The 21,239-nt window shown below is 36.2% G+C and overlaps 1 protein-coding gene across 6 annotated transcripts in view; it reads right to left on the bottom strand.

Annotated features, from left to right (window-relative positions):
- The window catches only part of Senp6 (SUMO specific peptidase 6), an 85,933-nt gene that overhangs the window by 22,574 nt on the left and 42,120 nt on the right, over window positions 1–21,239 (bottom strand). For 5 of the 6 annotated variants that reach the window (XM_027411060.2, XM_027411061.2, XM_035443822.1 and 2 more), the window contains 4 exons: window positions 17,987–18,374; window positions 15,504–15,730; window positions 6,035–6,202; window positions 4,665–4,698 (listed from right to left, as the gene is read on the bottom strand). In XM_027411060.2, the coding sequence (XP_027266861.1) occupies window positions 4,665–4,698; window positions 6,035–6,202; window positions 15,504–15,730; window positions 17,987–18,374 (817 nt within the window). The remainder of the gene's footprint in view (window positions 1–4,664; window positions 4,699–6,034; window positions 6,203–15,503; window positions 15,731–17,986; window positions 18,375–21,239) is intronic. The other variant, XM_027411066.2, reaches the window with a different exon arrangement.

Here is a 21,239-nt window from a genome sequence, read left to right as displayed (position 1 = left end):
CATGAAAAGACTGAACCTAAGAATAACAGAGATAGATGAAGAAGTCCATTCTAAAGCACAGAAAATATATTCAACAAAATCATAAAGACAACTTTGCCAACCTAAAGAAAAACATACCTATGAAAATACAAGAAGCTTACAGAACACCAAATAGACTGGATCAAAAAAAAAAAAAAAAAAAACACCAAACATACACAATCAAGAAGGAATACTAGGAACTGCAAAGGAAAAAGGCCAAGTAACATATAAAGGCAAACCTATCAGAATAACGCCCGACTTCTCAATGGAAACAATGAAAGCCTAGTCAGGTTATGCAGTCACGAAGAGACCACTGATGATAGCCCAGATCACTATATTCAGCAAAGCTTTCAATCACCATAGACAGTGAAAGCAAGATATTCTGTGACAAAAAATCAGATTTAAACAATACCTATCCACAAATCCAACCCCACAGAAAGTACTAGAAGGAAAACTCCAACCCAAGGAAATTAGCTACATTCACAAAAACACAGGCAATAGATAATCCTCTACCAGGAAATCCTAAGAAGAGAAACGCACACACAATGCTACAAAACAAAAATAACAAAAACTAGCAATCACTGGTCATTATTATCCCTTAATGTCAATGGACTCAATTTGCCTATAAAGACACAGGCTTCTGCTGCATACAAGAAACCCACCTCAAATACAAAGACAGACGTTACCTCACAGTAGAGGGCTGGGACAGACCTCAAGTGGACAGACCTAAGAAACAAGCTGGTGTAGCTATCCTAATGTATAACAAAACAGACTTCAAATTAAAATTAGTCAAAAGAGATGAAGGAGGGGATTTCATGTTCAATACAGGAAAAAAAATCAATCAAGATGAAGTCTCAATTCTGAACATCTATGTCCCAAATATAAGGGCACCCTCATTTGTAAAAGAAACATCACTAAAGCTTAAATCAAACAATAAGCCCCACACACTAATTGTGGGAGATTTCAACATCCCACTCTCACCTATGGACAGGTCTCCCAAAGAAAAACTTAAACAGAGAAATAAAGGAACTAAGAGATGTTATGACTCAAATGGACCTAACAGACATCTATAGAACATTCCACCCAAACACAAAAGAATACACCTTCTTCTCAGCACCCCATGGGACCTTCTCTGAAATTGAACACATACTCAGACCATGGCTTACAGTTAGAATTCAACAACACTAACTGCAGAAAGCCCATGAACTCATGGAAATTGAACAATGCTTAACTCAATCAAAAATGGGTCAAGGAAGAAATAAAGAAACTAGACTTCCTAAAATTTAATGAAAATGAAGTACCACATGCCCAAACTTATGGGACACAATGAACAATGAAAGCAGTGATAAGAGGACATAGCACTAAATGCCTACATGAAGAAGCTGGAGAAATCACACTATCGAATTAACAGAACTGAAAGCTCTAGAACAAAAAGAAGCAAACTCACCCAGGAGAAGTAGATGGCTGGAAATAATCAAATAAAGGGCTGAAATCAATAAAATAGAAACAAAGAAAACAATACAAGAATCAATGAGACAAAGAGTTTTACAAATCAATCAACAAGACAGACAAACCTTTATCCAAACTAACCAAAAGTCAGAGAAAGAATATCCAAATTAACAAAATCAGAAATGAAAAGGGGGGTATAAGAATGAACACTGAGGAAATCCAGAGAATCATCAGGTCATATTCAAAAACCTGTACTCCACAAAACTGAAAAATTTAAAGGAAATGGAAAATTTTCTGAATAAGTATCAAATACCAAAATTAAATGAAGACAAGTTAAACAAATTAATAGACCTATAACCCCTATGGAAATAGAAGCAGTCATCAAAAGTCTCCCAAGCAAAAAAATCCCAGGTCCAGATGGTCCAGATGGTTTCAGGTCCAGATGGTTTCAGCGAAAAATTCTACCAGATGTTCAAAGAAGAACTAATACCAATACTCCTCAAATTATTCCACATGATGGAAACAGAAGGAACATTGCATTGGCAAACTCTTAGGAGGCTACAGTTACCCTGATACCTAAACCATACAAAGACACAACTAAGAAAGAGAATTATAGACCAATCTCCCTCATGAACATTTATGCAAAAATACTCAATAAAATACTGGCAAACAGACTCCCAAGAAAAATCATCCACCAAAATCAAGTAGTCTTCATCCCAGAAATGCAGGGATGGTTCAACATATGAAAATCCATTAATGTAATCCACCATATAAACAAACTGAAAGAAAAAAAAAACACGATAATCTCATTAGATGCTGAAAAAGCCTTCAACAAAATTCAACACCCCTTCATGATAAAGGTCTTGGGGACAGCAGGGATAGAAGGAACATACACAAACATAATAAAGGCATATACAGCAAGCTGACAGTCAACATCAAACTAAATGGGAGAGAAACTCAAAGCAATCCCACTGAAATCAGGAACAAGACAAGGCTGTCTACTCTCTCCTTATCTATTCAATATAGTACTCAAAGTTCTAGCTAGAGCAATAAGACAACAAGAGGACACAAATTGGAAAAAAAGAAGTCAAACTTTATTTGCTGATGAAATGATAGTATACATAAGTGACCCCAAAAATTCTACCAGGGAACTACTACACCTGATAAACCCCCCTTCACTAATGTAGCAGGATATAACATAAACTGAAAAAAATCGGTAGCCTTCCTATATACAGAGGATAAACGGGCTGAGAAAGAAATCAGAAACAACAACCTTTATAATAGCCACAAATAACATAACATATCTTGGGGTAACTCTAACCAAACAAGTGAAAGAACTGTATGACAAGAACTTTAAGTTTTTGAAGAAAGAAACTGAAGACATCAGAAAATGGAAAGATCCCATGTTCTTGGATGGGTAGGATCAACATAGTAAAAATGGCAATCTTACCAAAAGCAATCTACAGATTCAATGCAATACCCAGCAAAAACTTCACAGACCTTAAAAGGACAATACTCAACTTCATATAGAAAAACAAAAAACCTAGGATAGCCAAAACAATCCTGTATGATAAAGGAGGCATCATCATACCTGACTTCAAACTGTACAGTAATGAAAATGGCTTGGTATTGGCATGAAAACAGACAGGTGGACCAATATAATTGAAGACACTGATATCAATCCACACACTTATGAACACCCCATTTTTGACAAAGAAGCTAAAAATATAAAATGGGAAAAAAGAAAGCATCTTCAACAAATGGTGCTGACATAACTGGCTGTCAACATTCAGAAGAATGCAAATAGATCCACATTTATCCTTTTACACAAAACTCATGTCCAAGTGGATCAAAGACCTCAATATAAAAGCAACCACACTGAACTTCTTAGAAGAGAATCTGAGAAGAAGCTTTGAACACATTGTCACAGACCACTACCTAAATATAAGGACAGTAGCACAGACTCTAACAACAATAAATAAATAGGACATCCTGAAACCGAGAAGCTTCTGTAAAACAAAACATGGTCAACAAGACAAAAATGGCAGCTTACAGAATGAGAAAAGATCTTTACCAACAGCATATCTGACAGAGGGCTGCTCTCCAAAGTATAGACCAAATAATCCAATAAAAAAAAAAAAAAAATGGGAATACAGATCTAAAAAGAGAACTCTCAACAGAGGAATTTCAAATAGTCAAAAGACACTTAAGGAAATGTTCAACATCCTCAGTCATCAGAGAAATGCAAATTAAAACAACTCTGAAATACTATATTATACCTGTCAGAATGGCCAAGATCAAGATCTCTGATGACAGCTTATGCTGGAGAGGATGTGGAGAAAGGGGAACACTCCTCCATTGCTGGTGGGAGTGCAAACTTGTACAGCCACTGTGGAAATCAGTATGGCGGTTTCTCAGAAAATTGGGAATCAATCTACCTCAAGACCCAGCAATACCACTTTTGGGCATATACCCAAAGGATGCACACTCACAACCGAAGGACATTTGCTCAACTATGTTCACAGCAGCATTATTCATAATAGCTAGAACCTGGAATCAACCCAGACAGCCCTCAAGTGAAGAATGGATAAGGAAAATGTGGTACATTTACACAATGTTGTACTACTCAGCAGTTAAAACAAACAAAAAACAAAAAAACAAAAAAACAAAAAAACAACAAATTTGCAGGCAAATAAACAAAACCAGAAAAAGCCATCCTGGTGGTGGTGGTGGGGTAACCTAGACACAGAGTGAGTATGTACTCACTCATAAGTGTATATCAGACACAAAGCAAAGGATAACCAGCGTACAGGCCACCCCAGAGAACCTAGAGGACCCTAAGAGAGACATACACAGATCCACCTAGTAAGGGGAAATAAACACGATATTCTGAGTAAATTGGGAGCATGGGGGGGGGGCAAGGGAAGGGTGGAGAAGAGAGGGGAGGAGGAAATGGGGAAAAATGTGTAATTCAATTAAAAGAAAAAGCAATTTCATTTATAAAACATAATTTTTTCCCAAAAAAATAGGAGACTGTAAAGTATTAGACTTTGCCACATTGCAGAATGAAATTATATAAAGACCTGGCCCTTTATAAAATACATTAACTAATGAGTTCTATGGTTATTTATTTTACTATAAAAAATGGACCAGTATAGACAAAGTTTTAGTGAATGTACAGGTAAAAAATAGCTTACCATCTAGATGTATCTTGATTGACTCTAAAGAAAACTTTAAAAAAGAAAAAGACAAATTAGTGTTAATGGTAGACTTTAGAAGATTTTGTTCTATATACTCTAAATGACATATACAGTCCATAAGTATACAAAGGGCAGCAAAACTGAGCCAGATACCATATACTTAAATCTAAAATGAAATATCTGCCTCTCAAAAAAAATTAGAGAAGTTGCCAGAATAAAAACCTATGGGAACACTCCTTTCCTGGATTCATCAAGTTATTTTCATGCATCTACCATATTACTCTTTGCACATTATATTTTTACTTTAAAAAAGCCACAAAGCAGGCAGCAGTCATAACTTCATCCTCAAATCCTTCAGCATGAATCTCATAACAAAAACGTTTTCCTGTGCAACTGAAACAACATCAGCACATCTAAGAAATCAAGACTAACTTCTTCAACATATGTTTTATACTTAAATTTTCATAAATGCTCACAATTACTCATTGATCCTTGTTTTAACTTTCCCTCAGCCACTATTCTGTCAATATTATATGGCATACAACCACAGTGTTTACACTAGAAACTTGCCTCTCTATTCCTCCTGACATGGCTTTTGAGATGTACATTATACAAAACATATGATCTCCTGGAGAGGTGCTGCCTTATCTCCAAATCCAGGCCATACATTCTCAGTAAAAGAAGCAATGGGTGATATGCTGAAACCCCACACTATCATACTGCAAATGCCAGGTTGTCTCATTGGTGATGTAAGCTTATTCACCTGGCCTCAACACTGACTGCTAGGCTTTCATATTGTTTCCATATTTGTCCACTTGCAATTAAATAATCTGAACAAAGACATTTATATCTTTGGATATATCTGCACATATTAAATATATTTGGAGATATACTGGATATAGTTTACCCAATGGTTTTAGCACTCACTGACATTCCTTCCTTGAATCATTTATTGGCGGTTATAAAATGGCTTAATTTTAGCCATTTAATCCCAGCACTCACAAGGAAGAGGCAGGCGGATATCTGAATTCAAGGATAGCCTGGTCTACAGAGTGAGACCCAGAGTAACACACAAACCCTGTCTTGAAACATGCCCCCCCCTTTGCAAAAAAAGTTAACTTTCTCTAATTATTTCAATGTAGAGAAAACTTAACTGTAAGTATGAGTCACATGCATCTCCTACAGTAAATTTAACACTACTTTGAATTTAACATTGTATTTACATATCCACAAGTTTTTAATGGATTACTTATATAATCTTAAACCAATGTGAAATCTTTAACTAATTTTCATATTTGATTAACTTCAATAACTTCATGAACTTTAAGAGTCATATTAGTACAGCCAGAATTTAAGAAAGTACTTACAATCACAGGCTCTACCAATAGTCGGAAGAGTGTTCCAACTCGTATACTTCGGCAGTTTAAAATGACACTTTCAAAGTCTTGGCAGTGTGGCAGTGACATAGTGTGAATTAAATTTCCATGAGTGTTTATTTTACGACGTTTTAGAGGTGTGCTGATGGGATTGCCAAGCTGAAAAGAAAAAGAAAATTTCACATAGTAAGTACCGTAGTAATAAGGCTGCAAAGCAAACACACATACACAACACTACATGGACTGACTATCCTTCCTTAATGAGAGGAAAGAGAAATTATGGCTATAATATAAAGTAAATTCACAAGTTATGAGTTGAAATTGAAGCACAGTGGTCAGGAATGAAACTCACAAATTACACTGACTATGTTCAAATCATGGCCAAAATACCAACCAATGATTTAGCAAAAATTAGTAACTTCCTTAAGCTTCAGTTTCCTAAACTGAAAATCACTGAGGGCTAAGAATGTCTACTCTGGCCAGGCCTTGGTGGGGCATGCCTTTAATCCCAGCACTCGGGAGGCAGAGGCAGGCAGATTTCTGTGAATTTGAGACCAGCCTGGTCTACAAGAGCTAGTTCCAGGACAGCCTCCAAAGCCACAGAGAAACCCTGTCTCGAAAAGCAAAAAACAAACAAACAAACAAACAAACAAACAAACAAAGAGTACTCTGTACTCTGAAGAGTACAGGTCAGAGGGAACTGATGTACAGACAAGCTTCTTGGATGGATGCAGTGATGAGTAACAGTAGTTGAACCACTTCTTTAGAGAGCAGATAAGATTTAAAAGGGATATTTTATGTATTCTCACAGACCAATTACTTGATCTGGAACCACTGGTGTGTCTCAGTAGGTAAGGATGCATACACACTGTCAAGCCTGGCCACCTCAAACCCCTACTACCTCCATGGATGAAGAAAATAACAGACTCTACTAGTTGTCGTTTAACCTCCAGATTTGCATTGTGGCATGTACACACCCCCACACACTAAATAAATAAATGTTTAATATCTGAATTATTTCATACTCACAAGTGCAAACAAATCACAATATAAACAACATTTTATGTTTATAATTTTAATTAAAATTAATTGTGTTCATATAAATTACATACACCATTATCTGAATGTGTGACATCAGAAGTGTTTCAGATTTTGGAATAATTCTAAATAGGCTTTACTAGTTTAACATCCATAATCTCAAAGTCCCAAATTCAAACCCACCTAACAAAGTTTTGCTCTTTAGAATACTTCAGACTCTCAATTTTTCTGTAACCTGCAACAACTATATTATCAAAGAATAAAACATGATCTTGATAGAAAAAATATCCAAACCAATCAAACAACAAAGGCCATGTACCCTATACAGGACAGGCAGCAGTCCCATTATCATTCTGAGATACTTCTAGGGTCTGCCTTTGAACAAAATATACACTTAAGCAAGAAGTATACAAAGTCCCTCAAACACCACCCCCAACTATCAGTGTAAGCAAATTCAGAGTTACAGGATATGAAATTAATCAATAAAATATGCTGCCATATACCCACAGCCAATTATCTTAAATAAAAACTAAAGATACTAGCAGCTACAAGAATATAAAACATCTAGGCATTAGATTAGGCAAAGCTAATCATATCTATGATGAAGAAACTGAAGTCATACAAAACAAAGGAAAGGGGATCTCAGGTTCATGGAGAAGAATCAGTATTGTTAAAATATACACACCAATTGAAAGAGTTATAGAGTCAAAGCAATCTCTAAGTACCAATACCACTTTTTGAAGAACTGAAGAAGGAAAAAAAAAAGAGACAAAAACAAAACCTAAAACAAATCTTAACACTTCATATGCAACTATGCAATCACAAAGAAAAAAGAAGAGAGACAGAGAAATCCCTGAAAACTAGAGTCATCCTAAGGAAAAACAAAGCTATTTTTGACTTCAAAATATACTCCAAAGTCATAGTAATGAAAATAGCATGGTAATGAAATAAACACAGAACAACAGGCCAACCAACAGAACATAGACCAATGGAACAGAATAAAAAACCTGCAAGTAAATTAAATCCATGTTCTAAAGACATATTTTTTTATTTCTTCATTTTAATTGAGTACAGATAATATATGTATATAACATATATTATGTTATATACTATTGGAGGAGAGCATGGGAAAGCTTGAGAGATGGTTTTGATTACCGTGGGTGCTAAGAACTGAACTCTTGCCTTTAACAATGGAGCTATCATTTTAGCCCATTTTGGTGTTTTGAGACTGGATCTTTGTGTAGTCTTTGATGCCCTCATACTGAGGATCCTCTTCCCTCAAAACATTCCAAGTGCCCTGTTACAGGTAACATATTTTTTGACAGGATTGCTAAGAATATACACTAGCTAGGCAGTGGTGACCCACACCTTTAATCCCAGAACTTAGGAGGCATAGGTAGGTGAATCTCTGTGAGTTTGAGGCCATCCTTGTCTACAGAGTTGAGTTCTAGGGTTCAGGACAGGCTCCAAAGTTACAGAAAAACCCTGTTAGGGGTGGGTGGAGGATGACGAGTGGGGGGTCGGAGAAGAATACACACTAGAGGAAGGACAGTCTTTTTCCATAAATGATGCAGGAAAATGCTGTATCAATATATACAAGAATGAAATAGGGCTGGAGAGATGGCTCATAGGTTAAGAGCACTTGCTGCTCTTCCAGAGGATCCAAGTTCAATTCCTAGCACCTACATGGTGGTTCAATACCATCTATAATTCCAGTTTCAGCTTCTGTGGAATCAGGCAGCCAGTGATACACAGATATTCATGCAGGCAAAACTTCCATACACATAAAATGAAAATATATTTTTAAATTAAGAATGAAAAAGAGTCCTATCCCTGACTATATTAGAAAGAAAAAAAAAACTCTAAATGGATTAAAGGCCTAATATATAATCTTAAAACTATGAAATAGGGCCAGGCGTTGGTGGGGCAGGTGAATCTCTGTGAGTTCGAGGCCACAGTTCAGAATAGCTTCCAAAGCCACAGAGAAACCCTGTCTCAAAAAAAAAAAGAAAAAAGTAAAAAAAAAAAACACTATGAAATAGGTACAAAAAATACAGGGGAGGAATATCCAAATGATGGAATAGCAAAGGTCTTTTCACACAGACAATGAAAGCATAAAAAAAAAAAATTTAAAAAAACCCCAATAGATATGAGAATATATACCCAAAAGGAGTTAATATAAGCAACTCAACAAAGACACAGAAAAATTGTGTAAGATGGCACTGAAGTTCATGCCTATGATTCCAACACTGGGGAAGTAGAGGCAGGAAGAGCAGGAGCTCAAAGTTATTCTTAGCTACTTAGGAAGTTCAAGGCAGATAGATAAAACAGGAACAATATATTTAAACAGACAGTTCACAAAACAAGACACATAAATAATTACAGGTATAGCAACAACATGATCAGCTCCATTAATCACATGGGAAATGCAAATCAATACCACAGCGAAGCAACTCAAAACAGCATCAGAGAGATGGTAAGGATGCAAACCAAAAAAAAAAAAAAAAAATCACAGTGAAAACTACTACAGCCATTACAGAAACACTGATAGAGATTCTTCCAAAAATTAAATCAGTACTATTGCTGCTATCCAAAGTATATGAAGCTATCCTGTCAAAGAGACATCTACACTCCCATGTTCATTACAGCACTATTCACAATAGATAAGACAAACAACTTAGGTGCACATCAACTGATGAAGGAAATAAAAGTAAAAATATGGCACACAGACACACTAAATTACTTCTCAGACATATGAAAGTACAGTATCCTGGAAAAGAAGGCTGCCAAGCTGAAGGAGAAGTACGAAAAGGAAAATGCTGCTTACAGAGCTAAAGGAAAACCCTGATGCAGTGAAAAAGGCAGAAAAGAGCAAGAAAAAGAGGAGGAAGAGAATGAGGAAGAGGAGGAAGAAGAAGATGAAGTAGATGATGATGTTCTAGTACATTTTTTGGGGGGGAGGGTCTATAAAGCATTTAAACCTCCTGCAACAACTCACTCCTTTTTTTTTTTTTTAAACAACTCACTCCTTTTAAAGAAAAAAAGAATTGAAATGTAAGGCTGTGTAAGATTTGTTTTTAAACTGTACAATGTCTTTTTTTGTATAGTTAACACACTACTGAATGTGTCTTTAGATAGCCCTGTCCTGGTGGTATAGCCACTAACCTTGCCTGATACAGTCTGGGGATTATAAATTGGCATGGAAATTTAAAACAGGTTCTTATTAGTGCATAGCACAAATTAGTTATGTATGGGGACAGTAGGTTTTTTTTTTTTTATTTGTTTGTTTTGTTTAGGGTTTTTTTTTCCATCTTCAGTTGTCTCTGATGCAGCTTATACAAAGATAATTTGTTCTGTTAACTGAATACCACTCTGTAATTACAAAAAAAAAAGAAGAATTGCAGCTATTTTGTTGACATGTTACAATGCTTCTAAGTAAATACAATTTTTTTTTATTAGTATTGTTGTCCTTTCCATAGGTCTGAAATTTTTCTTCTCAAGGGGAAGCTAGTCTTGCTTTTGCCCATTTTGGGTCACATGAATTACTGCAGTGTTTCTTTTCATATAGTTAACTAAAAACAAAACAAAACAAACAAAAAAACCCCAACTTTTATCTATACACCCTGCATATTGTGATAGGCAACATTTTCATCCATAGTTGAAATTCCAAAATTGTGACCAGTTGGATAAGAGAGTACATAACCCATGTGCAAAGCTGAGAGTGATCAATTCTATCACACCATGGAATTATTAGAATTGAACAATCTGAAAGTCTGTCCTTGAAGGACTAGTAGAAAATTATGTTCTAATCCTTACATGAGGACTCTTCTTAACGTCCATTACTGTGTAATGGCAGCTACATTCTACAGTTCCCTATTGAAGACCTGAGAATGTATCCCCCAAAACTGTGAGCTTAAGCCAGGCGGTGGTGGCGCACGCCTTTAATCCCAGCACTTGGGAGGCAGAGGTAGGCAGATCTATGTGAATTCGAAACCAGCCTGGTCTATAAGAGCTAGTTCCTGGACAGCCTCCAAAGCCACAGAGAAACCCTGTCTTGAAACACCCCCCCAAAAAACAAAACAAAACAAAACAAAAAAACTGTGAGCTTAAAATACAAGACTGCCATATTAAACTTTGTTGATATTGGTCCTGTTGAAGGCTATGATGAGAACGCTGGCTGTAATGCCTTTGCCCATCTATCTAAACACAGGATTGCTCAGGAAACTTGACTGTTCAAAAAGTATTTTTAATTAGCTGAGCCAGCTTTTCTTAAAATTATGCCACATTTAAAATTAAATTAAATTAAGGGCCTATTTTCCTATATTGTGATTTGTCCCTTTATAGATCAGATGCAAGGAAAGATGATAAACTTTGCATATTAGTACGTCCAATCCATTTGGGTTTTTTTGGTTTTTCGAGACTGGGTTTCTCTGTGACTTTGGAGGCTATCCTCAAACTAGCTCTTGTAGACCAGGTTGGTCTCCAACTCAGAGATCTATCTGACTGCCTCTGCCTCCCGAGTGGATTTGGTTTTTCTTTATAAAAACCCAAACTCATTTATTAGTCATGTTTAATCCGCTTAGCAGTTTAGGGAACAATCTGGCAATTTTGTGGGTTTTTTCGAGATTATCATTCTTAAAGTGCCAGTGTTTTAAAAATAGCATTCTTGTAATTTTACACGCTTTTGTGATGGAGTGCTGTTTGTTATATAATTTTGACTTGGGTTCTTTACTTTTGCATTTGTTTATGTAATTTGAGGAATAATACTGAACATGAGTCCTGTATAATTGCAGAGGTTTAAAAAAAAGTACAATATCCTGTCATTTGCAACACCATGAATAATTACTTTAATGCTTGTCATCCCCAGAATCCTCCAAGAAACAAACAGACACAGACACACAGACACACACACACATACACACACACCTCTCCCTACCTTATGGATACAGTTCTATACACTGATTTTTCAGGCTAAGAAATTGTTTATTATGACTATTTTTCCTAAATTATTAATAGGAACACAAAGACTTAAAAAAAAAAAAAAACTTGGATATGTTTGTTTTGGCTTAGTTTGGTTTTTAAGCTTTATAGTCATTTTCCAAATGAGAGCTATTCCGCTCACTAACGACAGATAATTTAAGTGTTACTCCCAATGGAATCCTAAGGAGGAGGAGTCTGAAAGATCACACACCCTGTTACAGAGCATCACTGAGATGAGCAATAGAAGCCTTCTGGTCAGTGTCCCATCAAAAACCTGAACAATCCTACCACATGGAAGTCCAACTCACCTAACAGAACTTGTCTATGTTGCATGTACTTCCAGCCTGCCCTATAGCAAACTATCTCCAGTAAGCATTTCTGGAGAAGAGTCTAGTTCCTATGTGAAATTATTGTTCAACTGCACTCCAGCCAAGTTATACCTAAATTTACAACACTAACATCCCATGTTTCCAAACACCACTGGAGCACTACTAGCTAGAAAGCCTTTTGCCAATCAGTACAGTTAACAAGGAGCAACTCATTTCATATTCACTACCTGATTACCACCTTTCCTGAACTTTATTTTCTTTACTTATTTTTCAGTACTCACACGAACGCATGTGTGTACCCATGTGTAAGCACCTGTATGTCAGCATGTGCTAGGCCCTAGGGGCTCTCTGACTGGGTAAGGTTGACAGGCTAGTAAGCTCAGGGATGTACCTGTGCCTGCTTCTCCAGCGTTCCATTACCATCCACACTTTCTACATGGGTGCTAGGTATCGAACTCAGGTCTTCAGGCTGTGTGGCAGGCATGTTAACCACAGCTATCTCCTCTCTTTAGTCATTCTTGATTTTAATTACAAATATATAAAGAATCAACTGATGCTACATTTTCTCACTTACATTAACCTATCAATTCCTGATCATGTTTCATACACTGATCTGAATTTCTTTTTAAAAACACACCTATACTTCTGCTGCTTATTTTTACTTGTATTGTTAAGCTTAGCAAGGCACTATTATTATATAAAAATACCAATCCATTTTAAAAAGTAATCTTTGAGTTACTTGTATTATTTCTCATGTCTTAAGGTTCCAGGTTTTTTGTTTCTTTTCTTTTCTCTTTTTTCCTTAGTGAACCCATGTTACTCTATTTAAACTTCTGCTTTAAAAAAAGTGTTCATTTTGTAAAACATGTTCATTTTATGAATTCATATATTCCTGTGTCTTATCCCCTCTAAAGAGTACTATATATTTATTTAGCTCTAATTTCTATCTTCAATTGCTTGCACTGGTGCAACGTTTTATCAAAGCAGGATTTTTTCAGCCATACCTCTTTTAGTGCGTAGTGATTTTTCTCATTACTCATGTTTTGTTATTATTTGGCTTATATTTTGTTTTGACGTGTTTTTAGAGACAGGGTTCCACTTTGCAGCCCAGGGAGACACAGAACTCACTCTACCCCAAAATAGTCTCAATCAAATGTGCAGCGATCCTTCTGTCTCAGCTTACCTAGTGCTGGGATTGCAAGCACCATGAGGCACCATGCCCAGCTAAAAAATCTTGTTGCATACTTCACACCTTGGGAAAGGGGGAAGAATTCCTTTGAGAAAAATACTTATTATAGGGTCAAATGACATATATTAATATATGTGTGTGTGTATACACATAAATATATGTATATACTTTACATACCTTTCCTTTCTATTGCCAAAACAGAAAAGTAACCACCTATTCTCTTGGATTCTTACCAGGAACACACACTACTTTGTATTAAGTCTACTTAGTTAATAATTAAATTCTACTTCTTTAAGCAGTTCTTCCTTACTAATTTTTATGTGATGGTTTACATCTGATAAAATGTCCAACTTATGCTCTGATGGCCACATGTATTGAACAATAGCTATGAACACAATCATAAACTTCTTTAAAACACTATGAGATTTAAACAAACAGTAGCAACTCAACTGTTCAAGTCTCCAGCATGAATTGTGTAGTTTATCTCAGAGACCATTCCCTTATAGTGACCATCATCACCTTATAGTGTCCATCACTTTACACTGTCAAAAGGTTAGGGACATCTGGTCCTTATTAAGGAATACCTTCAGTTTTAGTTATTTACTTTTTTAAAAGTTATATACTTATGGGGATGGGCAGTGCTAAGGTACGCACATGGAACTCGGAGGACAATTTTTAGGAGCTGGTTTTATTCTTCCATCATTACGTCCTTGAAATTGAAATTAGATTATCAGATTTGTCAGCAAGCACCTTTACTTGTAGAGCCAACTCACCAGCCCTATTCTTTCACTTTTAATAGCATTTGGTCTATTTCAAATACCATTATTTTTGTATTATAAATATTTCTGTAAATCTTTTTATTTACTACACTTTACCATTTTTCATTTGAATGTCTTAAAATTTTTAAGCAAATTATAAACTATGGTTAAAGATACAACTATATACTACGGTGACATACACTGAAAATAACTTCCAGCCTACTAGGTTTTCTAAGAAATACACACATTCATACACACATAAACACATGCATGCACATTATCCCTAAAGTATGAACTACTCCAAACCCTGAACCTTTCTGAGCACCAACAATTGCACTAAAGTGACTGGTTGCAGTAAAAAATGCAAGTGACGTACTAGAGAAGTGGCTCTGTGGTAAGGACACATACTGCTCTTCCAGAGGACACAGATTCAGTTCTCAGCATACACATTGCTCCACAGAATATGATGCCTGTGGCCTCGGCTGGTACCTGCACTCATGTGCATATACACATAGACATAAATAAAATTAAGAAATTTAATGAAAAGAAAATATAAGTGAACTAAAGATACTGTGCAAAACTTACCTCAAGATTATCTGTACACTGTATGTGGCAAATATAAATAATTTCCTTTTAGACTTAGGTCCTAGTTCCAAATACCTAATTATATTCACACACACACACAAACACACACACACACACACACACACACACACACACACACACAATATGAAATTTAAAACAATGGTCGCAGACATATTGGAAAAGGAACCTGAACTGACATTTTGTTAAGAATGATACGGGCCTTTTTTTGGGGGGGTGGGGGGTGGGTGTTAAGACAGGGTTTCTCTGTGTAGCCCTGGCTGTCTTGGAACTTGAACTCAAAAGATTCGCCTGTCTTCTCATTCAAATGCTGGGATTTAAGACATTTGCCGCCATCACCCTGTTTACACAGGCATTTTTTTTTCTTGCTGGATTTTTAACTTAAGCCTTTGATTAAATTATAATTTATTTTGTAAGAATAGTTTAGTGGTCTTCCAAAAGAATCTTTTAACAGTATTTGAGTATGAATTTGTGAATAAGCCATCTTCTCGTGCTATCATTAACAAATTACTCCTGAAAACCAGAGGTTACATCCCAAAAGGAAGACCTTAATCTGAATGTACCTGGTCCTTCATTCTTGCTTTTCTTGGTATGACAACTGTATTTAACTCCGATTCTGCTGGATTGCTTCTAGATTCCTGCTCTGCTCTGCAAATATTTGCATTTAGTGCAGCTTCCACTTTTCCAGTAGATGGTGCTGGGGAAGAACATGCCGAGTCGGCAGGCTGTGGGGATATGCTTTCTCTTCTGTTAGTCCTGTCATCGTCGTCATCATCACTTGACAAAATTACTAAAATAATAAACAATATTCAAAATTTACATTGTAAAACTGTACACTGATATTTCATTTCTGTAAGTTAAAACCTTAAGTAGGAAATACACCAAGTTTGTCTTAGATCTTCTCCACAGATCAATGAACGCAAATGAAGGGGGAGCCGATAAGATGGCTCAGCATGTAAAATTGCTTGCAGCACAAGCCTAGTACCCTGAATTTGATCACTGAAACACACACATGCACACACCCACACACGCACGGGTGTACACACACACACACACACACACACACACACACACACACACACACACACACACACAATCCACTGTATCTCATGAAAGGTTAAAAAAAAGCATATGATTTATAGTCTTTATAAAAATATTAGACAAATATGAAATCAACTCTTTAGCTTTGGCTGGTATAGTCACCATTATCAGTGTTGGGGATATAGCTCAGACCATTTGCCTAGCACTCATAAGGCCCTGGGTTCAAATCTCCAGTTCTGCCAAGGAAAAAGTAAAACATGATATAGTGGCCACTAACCCACACAACTACATCAGTAACTCACAAGAATTACCCATAGGTCTACTTCAGGGTTACAGAAAGTTTATGGTTTGAAAATGTCTAAATTATGTTCAAAATAACATACATTTTAAGCATGTGGCCAAATAATTTTGTCTTACAATGAGAAACACTAAAATTATAACTGGTCCTGAGGAGAAACCATACTAATATCTAATGCTCAACATATCTTGCTTTATAAGCATGAACAAGACTTATGCTCATTAGTACACCATATCAAATCTATTCTTTGTAATCCATAACCTGACTGCACTGTACTGAGTAAAATTCCAATTACTCGATCCAGGAACACTAGTAAGAATTCAGTTGACTATTCTACCTTCAACACTCTTCAGGTTTTGTCATAATCATAGCCTGAAAATCGCTTTTTGATGGACAGTTAAAACTAATGTAAGCACATAGACAGCCACTTATTAATTTCAATGTTGTATCACTTTGTTGTATAAGTTTACTTGCAACTGTAAGAGCGGGGACAATGTCTTGCTCACTAATATATTCCCAAACCTAAAACTGTGCTTCACACAAGGGGAAAGAAAAACATTAAAAATGCTACATGATCTTTAAAGTGTTCCTATGTAAGAGTAAAAAGTTGGCTAAAGACATTCTGGTGATACAGCTGCCTGTGAATTACTTACTCCCGGAAAATAACTTTAATAAAGGAGTGGGGTTTTAAAGAAGGCATGATGTATGAACTTATATGGGCAGTTTTCTTTTTAGCACCCCACACATACATGCTCAGTTAATACTTACTAAGTAATGTATATGCCCCAGAGGGCCATCACTCCAGTTATATCCTTGATTTTGTTATCTAGTTTCATAACAAATAAGTACTGGCCTTTTATTATTTTCAAAGCTGGTTATTTAATTCAATTTCTCTCCTCTATGAAATCAGAGATATCTATTTCACAGGATTGTTACACAGATATGTAAAATCCTATTGCATTGATTGGTACCTATAAGCTTTTAAATTGTGTATGCACTTTCTTTAACAAGGCTTAAAAATGCCCACAAACTATTTTGCCTTTTGGTAAGAAAACTAATTTGCACTGAGACCATTCTATGTGTCAGATATCATATTGAACTATGATTATCTGTCATTTATGTTATTTTATTTCCTCAGTTCACTAACAAAGGGGCTGGAAAGACAGTTTGGTTGGCAAACCTTTGTAAGTACCCAGTACCTGAGTTTGGTCTCCAGAACCCCACATAAAAAATCTGGGCATGGTAATTTCTAACCGCAGCATTGGAAAGGAAGAGAGAGGCTGAACCCTGGAGCTCACCAGCCTATGCACCAAGTGCACACACAAAAAGTCTAGATGGGGGATACAGATTAAGTCAAAATGAACAATAACTAACAGAAGCAAAGAATGGGGCCAAGCTACTGTTTTGTTATTGACTATTTTAACACAGGACGAATGGGAACAAGTCAGTTATTTCCTTCACAACTATATGGAAATGCTGTAATTACATGATCTCCAAATGCTGCATACCTGCCAGAAGATGATACCCCTGGAAACTGTGCTTCTCAAAAAGGCTCACATTAAAAAAAGAGACAATTAAAATATTGGATTGTTATTGTGATCTTTACAGTTAGTCTAGGCATGGTGGCACACAGCTTGACCCCAAATGCTCAGGAGCGAAGACTAGAGTCTCAGGAAAGGAGGCAGGAAACAAGAAGAAGATACTTACTTGGATCATTTAGATCTGACACGCTTGTCTTTCGTTCTTTCGGGTTTGTAATTTTAGGTATTTTTCCCCCAGGTAAAATCACTTTTCCATTAGTCTGTATGTAATTATGTCTACTAGCATCACAAGTCACCAAAATATCAACTGGAATCTTTTCCACATTGTTACCATAAAACTTCTTAGCTGTTAATCCTGTGGTTTGTGACTTCTGTCCTCCAGAATTCTGATGAATTGATGTTCTTAGTAATGGTCCAGTGGATTCATGCAAAGTTATAGCTTGTCTGCAATTTCTTTGCAAATCATTATGAAAAACAATACCACAACTTTGGCATTTGGTCTGATTTTCTTTTTCTTTTCCACATTTTGGGCAATATTCACGCTGTTCAGATACCTTATGTTCCAAAAAACAAAAAAGAAAAGACTTTGGTATTTTAGCATCAAAAAAGTTTCTTTAAAAAGAAAACTTTTTTTTAAAAAAAAAAATAAAAAAAGCTCAAAATGAAGTCTTTGGTTTTTCTATCATCACTATCATGGACTCCCTAAGATCCTAAATGAGTCATGCTCTTTGGGAATCAGCAACAGAATGCTAGAAAAAATTTCAAGGGCATCACATCCAGCAATTAGCTATGCTAAGCTAATTTTTATCCTTAAGAATCAAAAGGGAAAGAGCTAGGAAAGGTAGAGACCCCGCTCTGCAGACAATAGAGGCTAGGTTTGATTCTCGGTACCACAAATAAACAAACCAGCAAACAAAAGAGAAACACCCCAAGTGCTTGGCTTCAACTTTACTGTCTATAATAAAGGTAACAGAACATATTTAAAAGAAAAGTACTTGGGAAAAACGGCAATTCCATGTCTTCTTTCTAGAAAAATGATACTAAAACACAGTAAGTATATCCCCACCTTTCATCAGCTAATACACATACACACATCACAAAATTGCAGCAATGAGAAACAAAATGCAGTCAATGAACAGAATCAGACACTCAAGTTTTAATGATAAAAAACTATAGGTTATGAATTTCAAGCCATGGCTCACATGGATCACATGCTGCTCTTATAGATGATCTGAACTCAGTTCCCATGTAGCTCAACATAGTCCATAAAGTCTAGCTCCATGGAGATTTGACACCTCTGGCCTCTGAGGGCACCTGTACTCACAAGTACATACACAAGAGACACATATGCAAAATTAAAAACAAATATTAAAAGAAAATAAAAATAATTTAAAGCAAAGAATGCTAACATACAACTGTAAGCACAGCACTTGCAAAGCTGAGGAAGAGTTGAAGGGTAACCTGGGCTACACAATGAGACAGAGACACACATCACATACACATGCCCCACCTGCAAATACAGCTGGGGATAAAGCTCAACCCTAAATTGTATCTCCTGCATCATGGAAACCAAGCCCAAATGAAACTAATAAAAAAACACGAGTCTCAAAATGAAATCCTACTTAGTTTTCCTAAGGTATATGTAACCCTCCTCCCTTCACTTCATTGTTTTTGATTTTCTGAAAAAAGGTTTCACCATGAAGCACCAGCTGCCTTGGAAGTCACTATGTAGATAGGTTGATCTTGTACTTGGACAATCCTCTTGCCTCTCTACCTGATGAGTGATGGGATTATAGAATTGTATAGCTTAAAGGTTTACTTTATTTACATAAAGTGAAAACTTTCATAATTATAATTTATTTATGAAAACTCCAACAAGAAAACACTACAAATTTAATACTGAATACTATGTCCTAGACTCTATACATAAAAAATCTTACTGAATTAAAACAAGCCTATCTCAAACAATATCATTCTTATTATGTATCCAAAAGATGTTCAATTTACATCAAATTCAAAGATCCTGTTTCTTTCCTTCCTTCATTTTTTAGTATTTACAGACAAGGTTTCTCTGTGTTCACAGTCCTGGTTGTCCTGAACTGGCTTTGTGGACTGCACTGATTTCAAACTCTGCCTCCTGAGTGCTGGGAATAAAGGTGTGAACCACCACACCCTCACCCTCACTCCTGTTTTTACAAGCAGTACATTGTAGAGTCCTACAGTCTTAGGTGGAAAGATAAACCACTAATCTTGTTTGTTAAAGATTACAAAGAGATTGTCTCTAATTGTTCCTCTCTCTAAGGGAAAATAGGCTCAATTGACACTGAAGTCGAGTCAAAGAAGGTTTTTAGACATAATGCAGTTTAGGCTCTGGGATGGAAGCCTGGGGGAGGAAGAAAGCTGTGATGAGAAGGAGCTTCCCTCCTTCCTCTTTCTCCTTTTAGGAGACATCAGTATGGTCTAAGCCAACTTTAGGCTGGCAAGCCATGAGACCTGTCAATAGGGGAAAACTGAACAAACACATAAAAATAAAATAGGGATGATGGCAACCAGAATTCTATGGCTAAAATGAATTACAATCTTATAAAGGGCAAAGATAAACTCAAGGGCTTTAATACACATACATGTTATTTCCTAGCCCTGTCTAATGATAAGGAATACAAACAGAAACTCAGTATCAATGAATATAACTAGAGCCCAAATGTCTTCCTGCCATGTAAAGGAACAATGACTTCCTGGAGATATATGACTCTTGGGCTGAGAGATCTAAACAAATAAATAAGACTAGACTATCTTGTTACACCAAGTAAAGATGCCCTAAAAGAATGGGACCAGCTTGAAGGGATGGTCCACAAGCAATAGTAGCAATCATCTGAGCATCAAAATATATGAAAGTTAAAGGCTATATGCCAAGTAAACTAAGAATTCACATGCTCATGATGATACACAACTAAATAAGGGCAGAAGAGAGAGCACTCCATACCCTATTATAAGCCCAAAATTCACACCTCAGCACCCACTTAAGAACTGGGTATTCCCACTAGGGTTTGCTGGCTTCCAACCTAGGCACAAAAATGCCAACCCGAGGTTTCTGTGAAGAGGTAGACTGTGATAAAGAAGGGCATCAGACCATCTCTTTTGGCCTATATGTGTATCAACATAGGTTTGTGCAATAACCAACACTCCCAGCCCTGGTGAACATATACTCACACAAACACATCTATACACACAAATTAACCAATTAATTAATCAATCCTCTACCATGTGTTAAAAACTCTTACTAATAAATGAGTAAGGAGCTGAGAATATAGCTATAGTCCATTGACAAAGTATAAGCTTAGCACACATAAAGAAGGCTCAGGATTTGATCCATGTAAAATAAAGGGAAAGGACAAGTTTAGAAATATATAAGAAAACAT

The sequence above is a fragment of the Cricetulus griseus genome, chromosome 4 (assembly GCF_003668045.3).
Source record: "Cricetulus griseus strain 17A/GY chromosome 4, alternate assembly CriGri-PICRH-1.0, whole genome shotgun sequence".
Taxonomy (NCBI): Eukaryota; Metazoa; Chordata; class Mammalia; order Rodentia; family Cricetidae; genus Cricetulus; species Cricetulus griseus.
The sequence above is the reverse complement of the archived record's forward strand: the minus strand, read 5'-3'. Positions and strand labels throughout refer to the sequence as shown.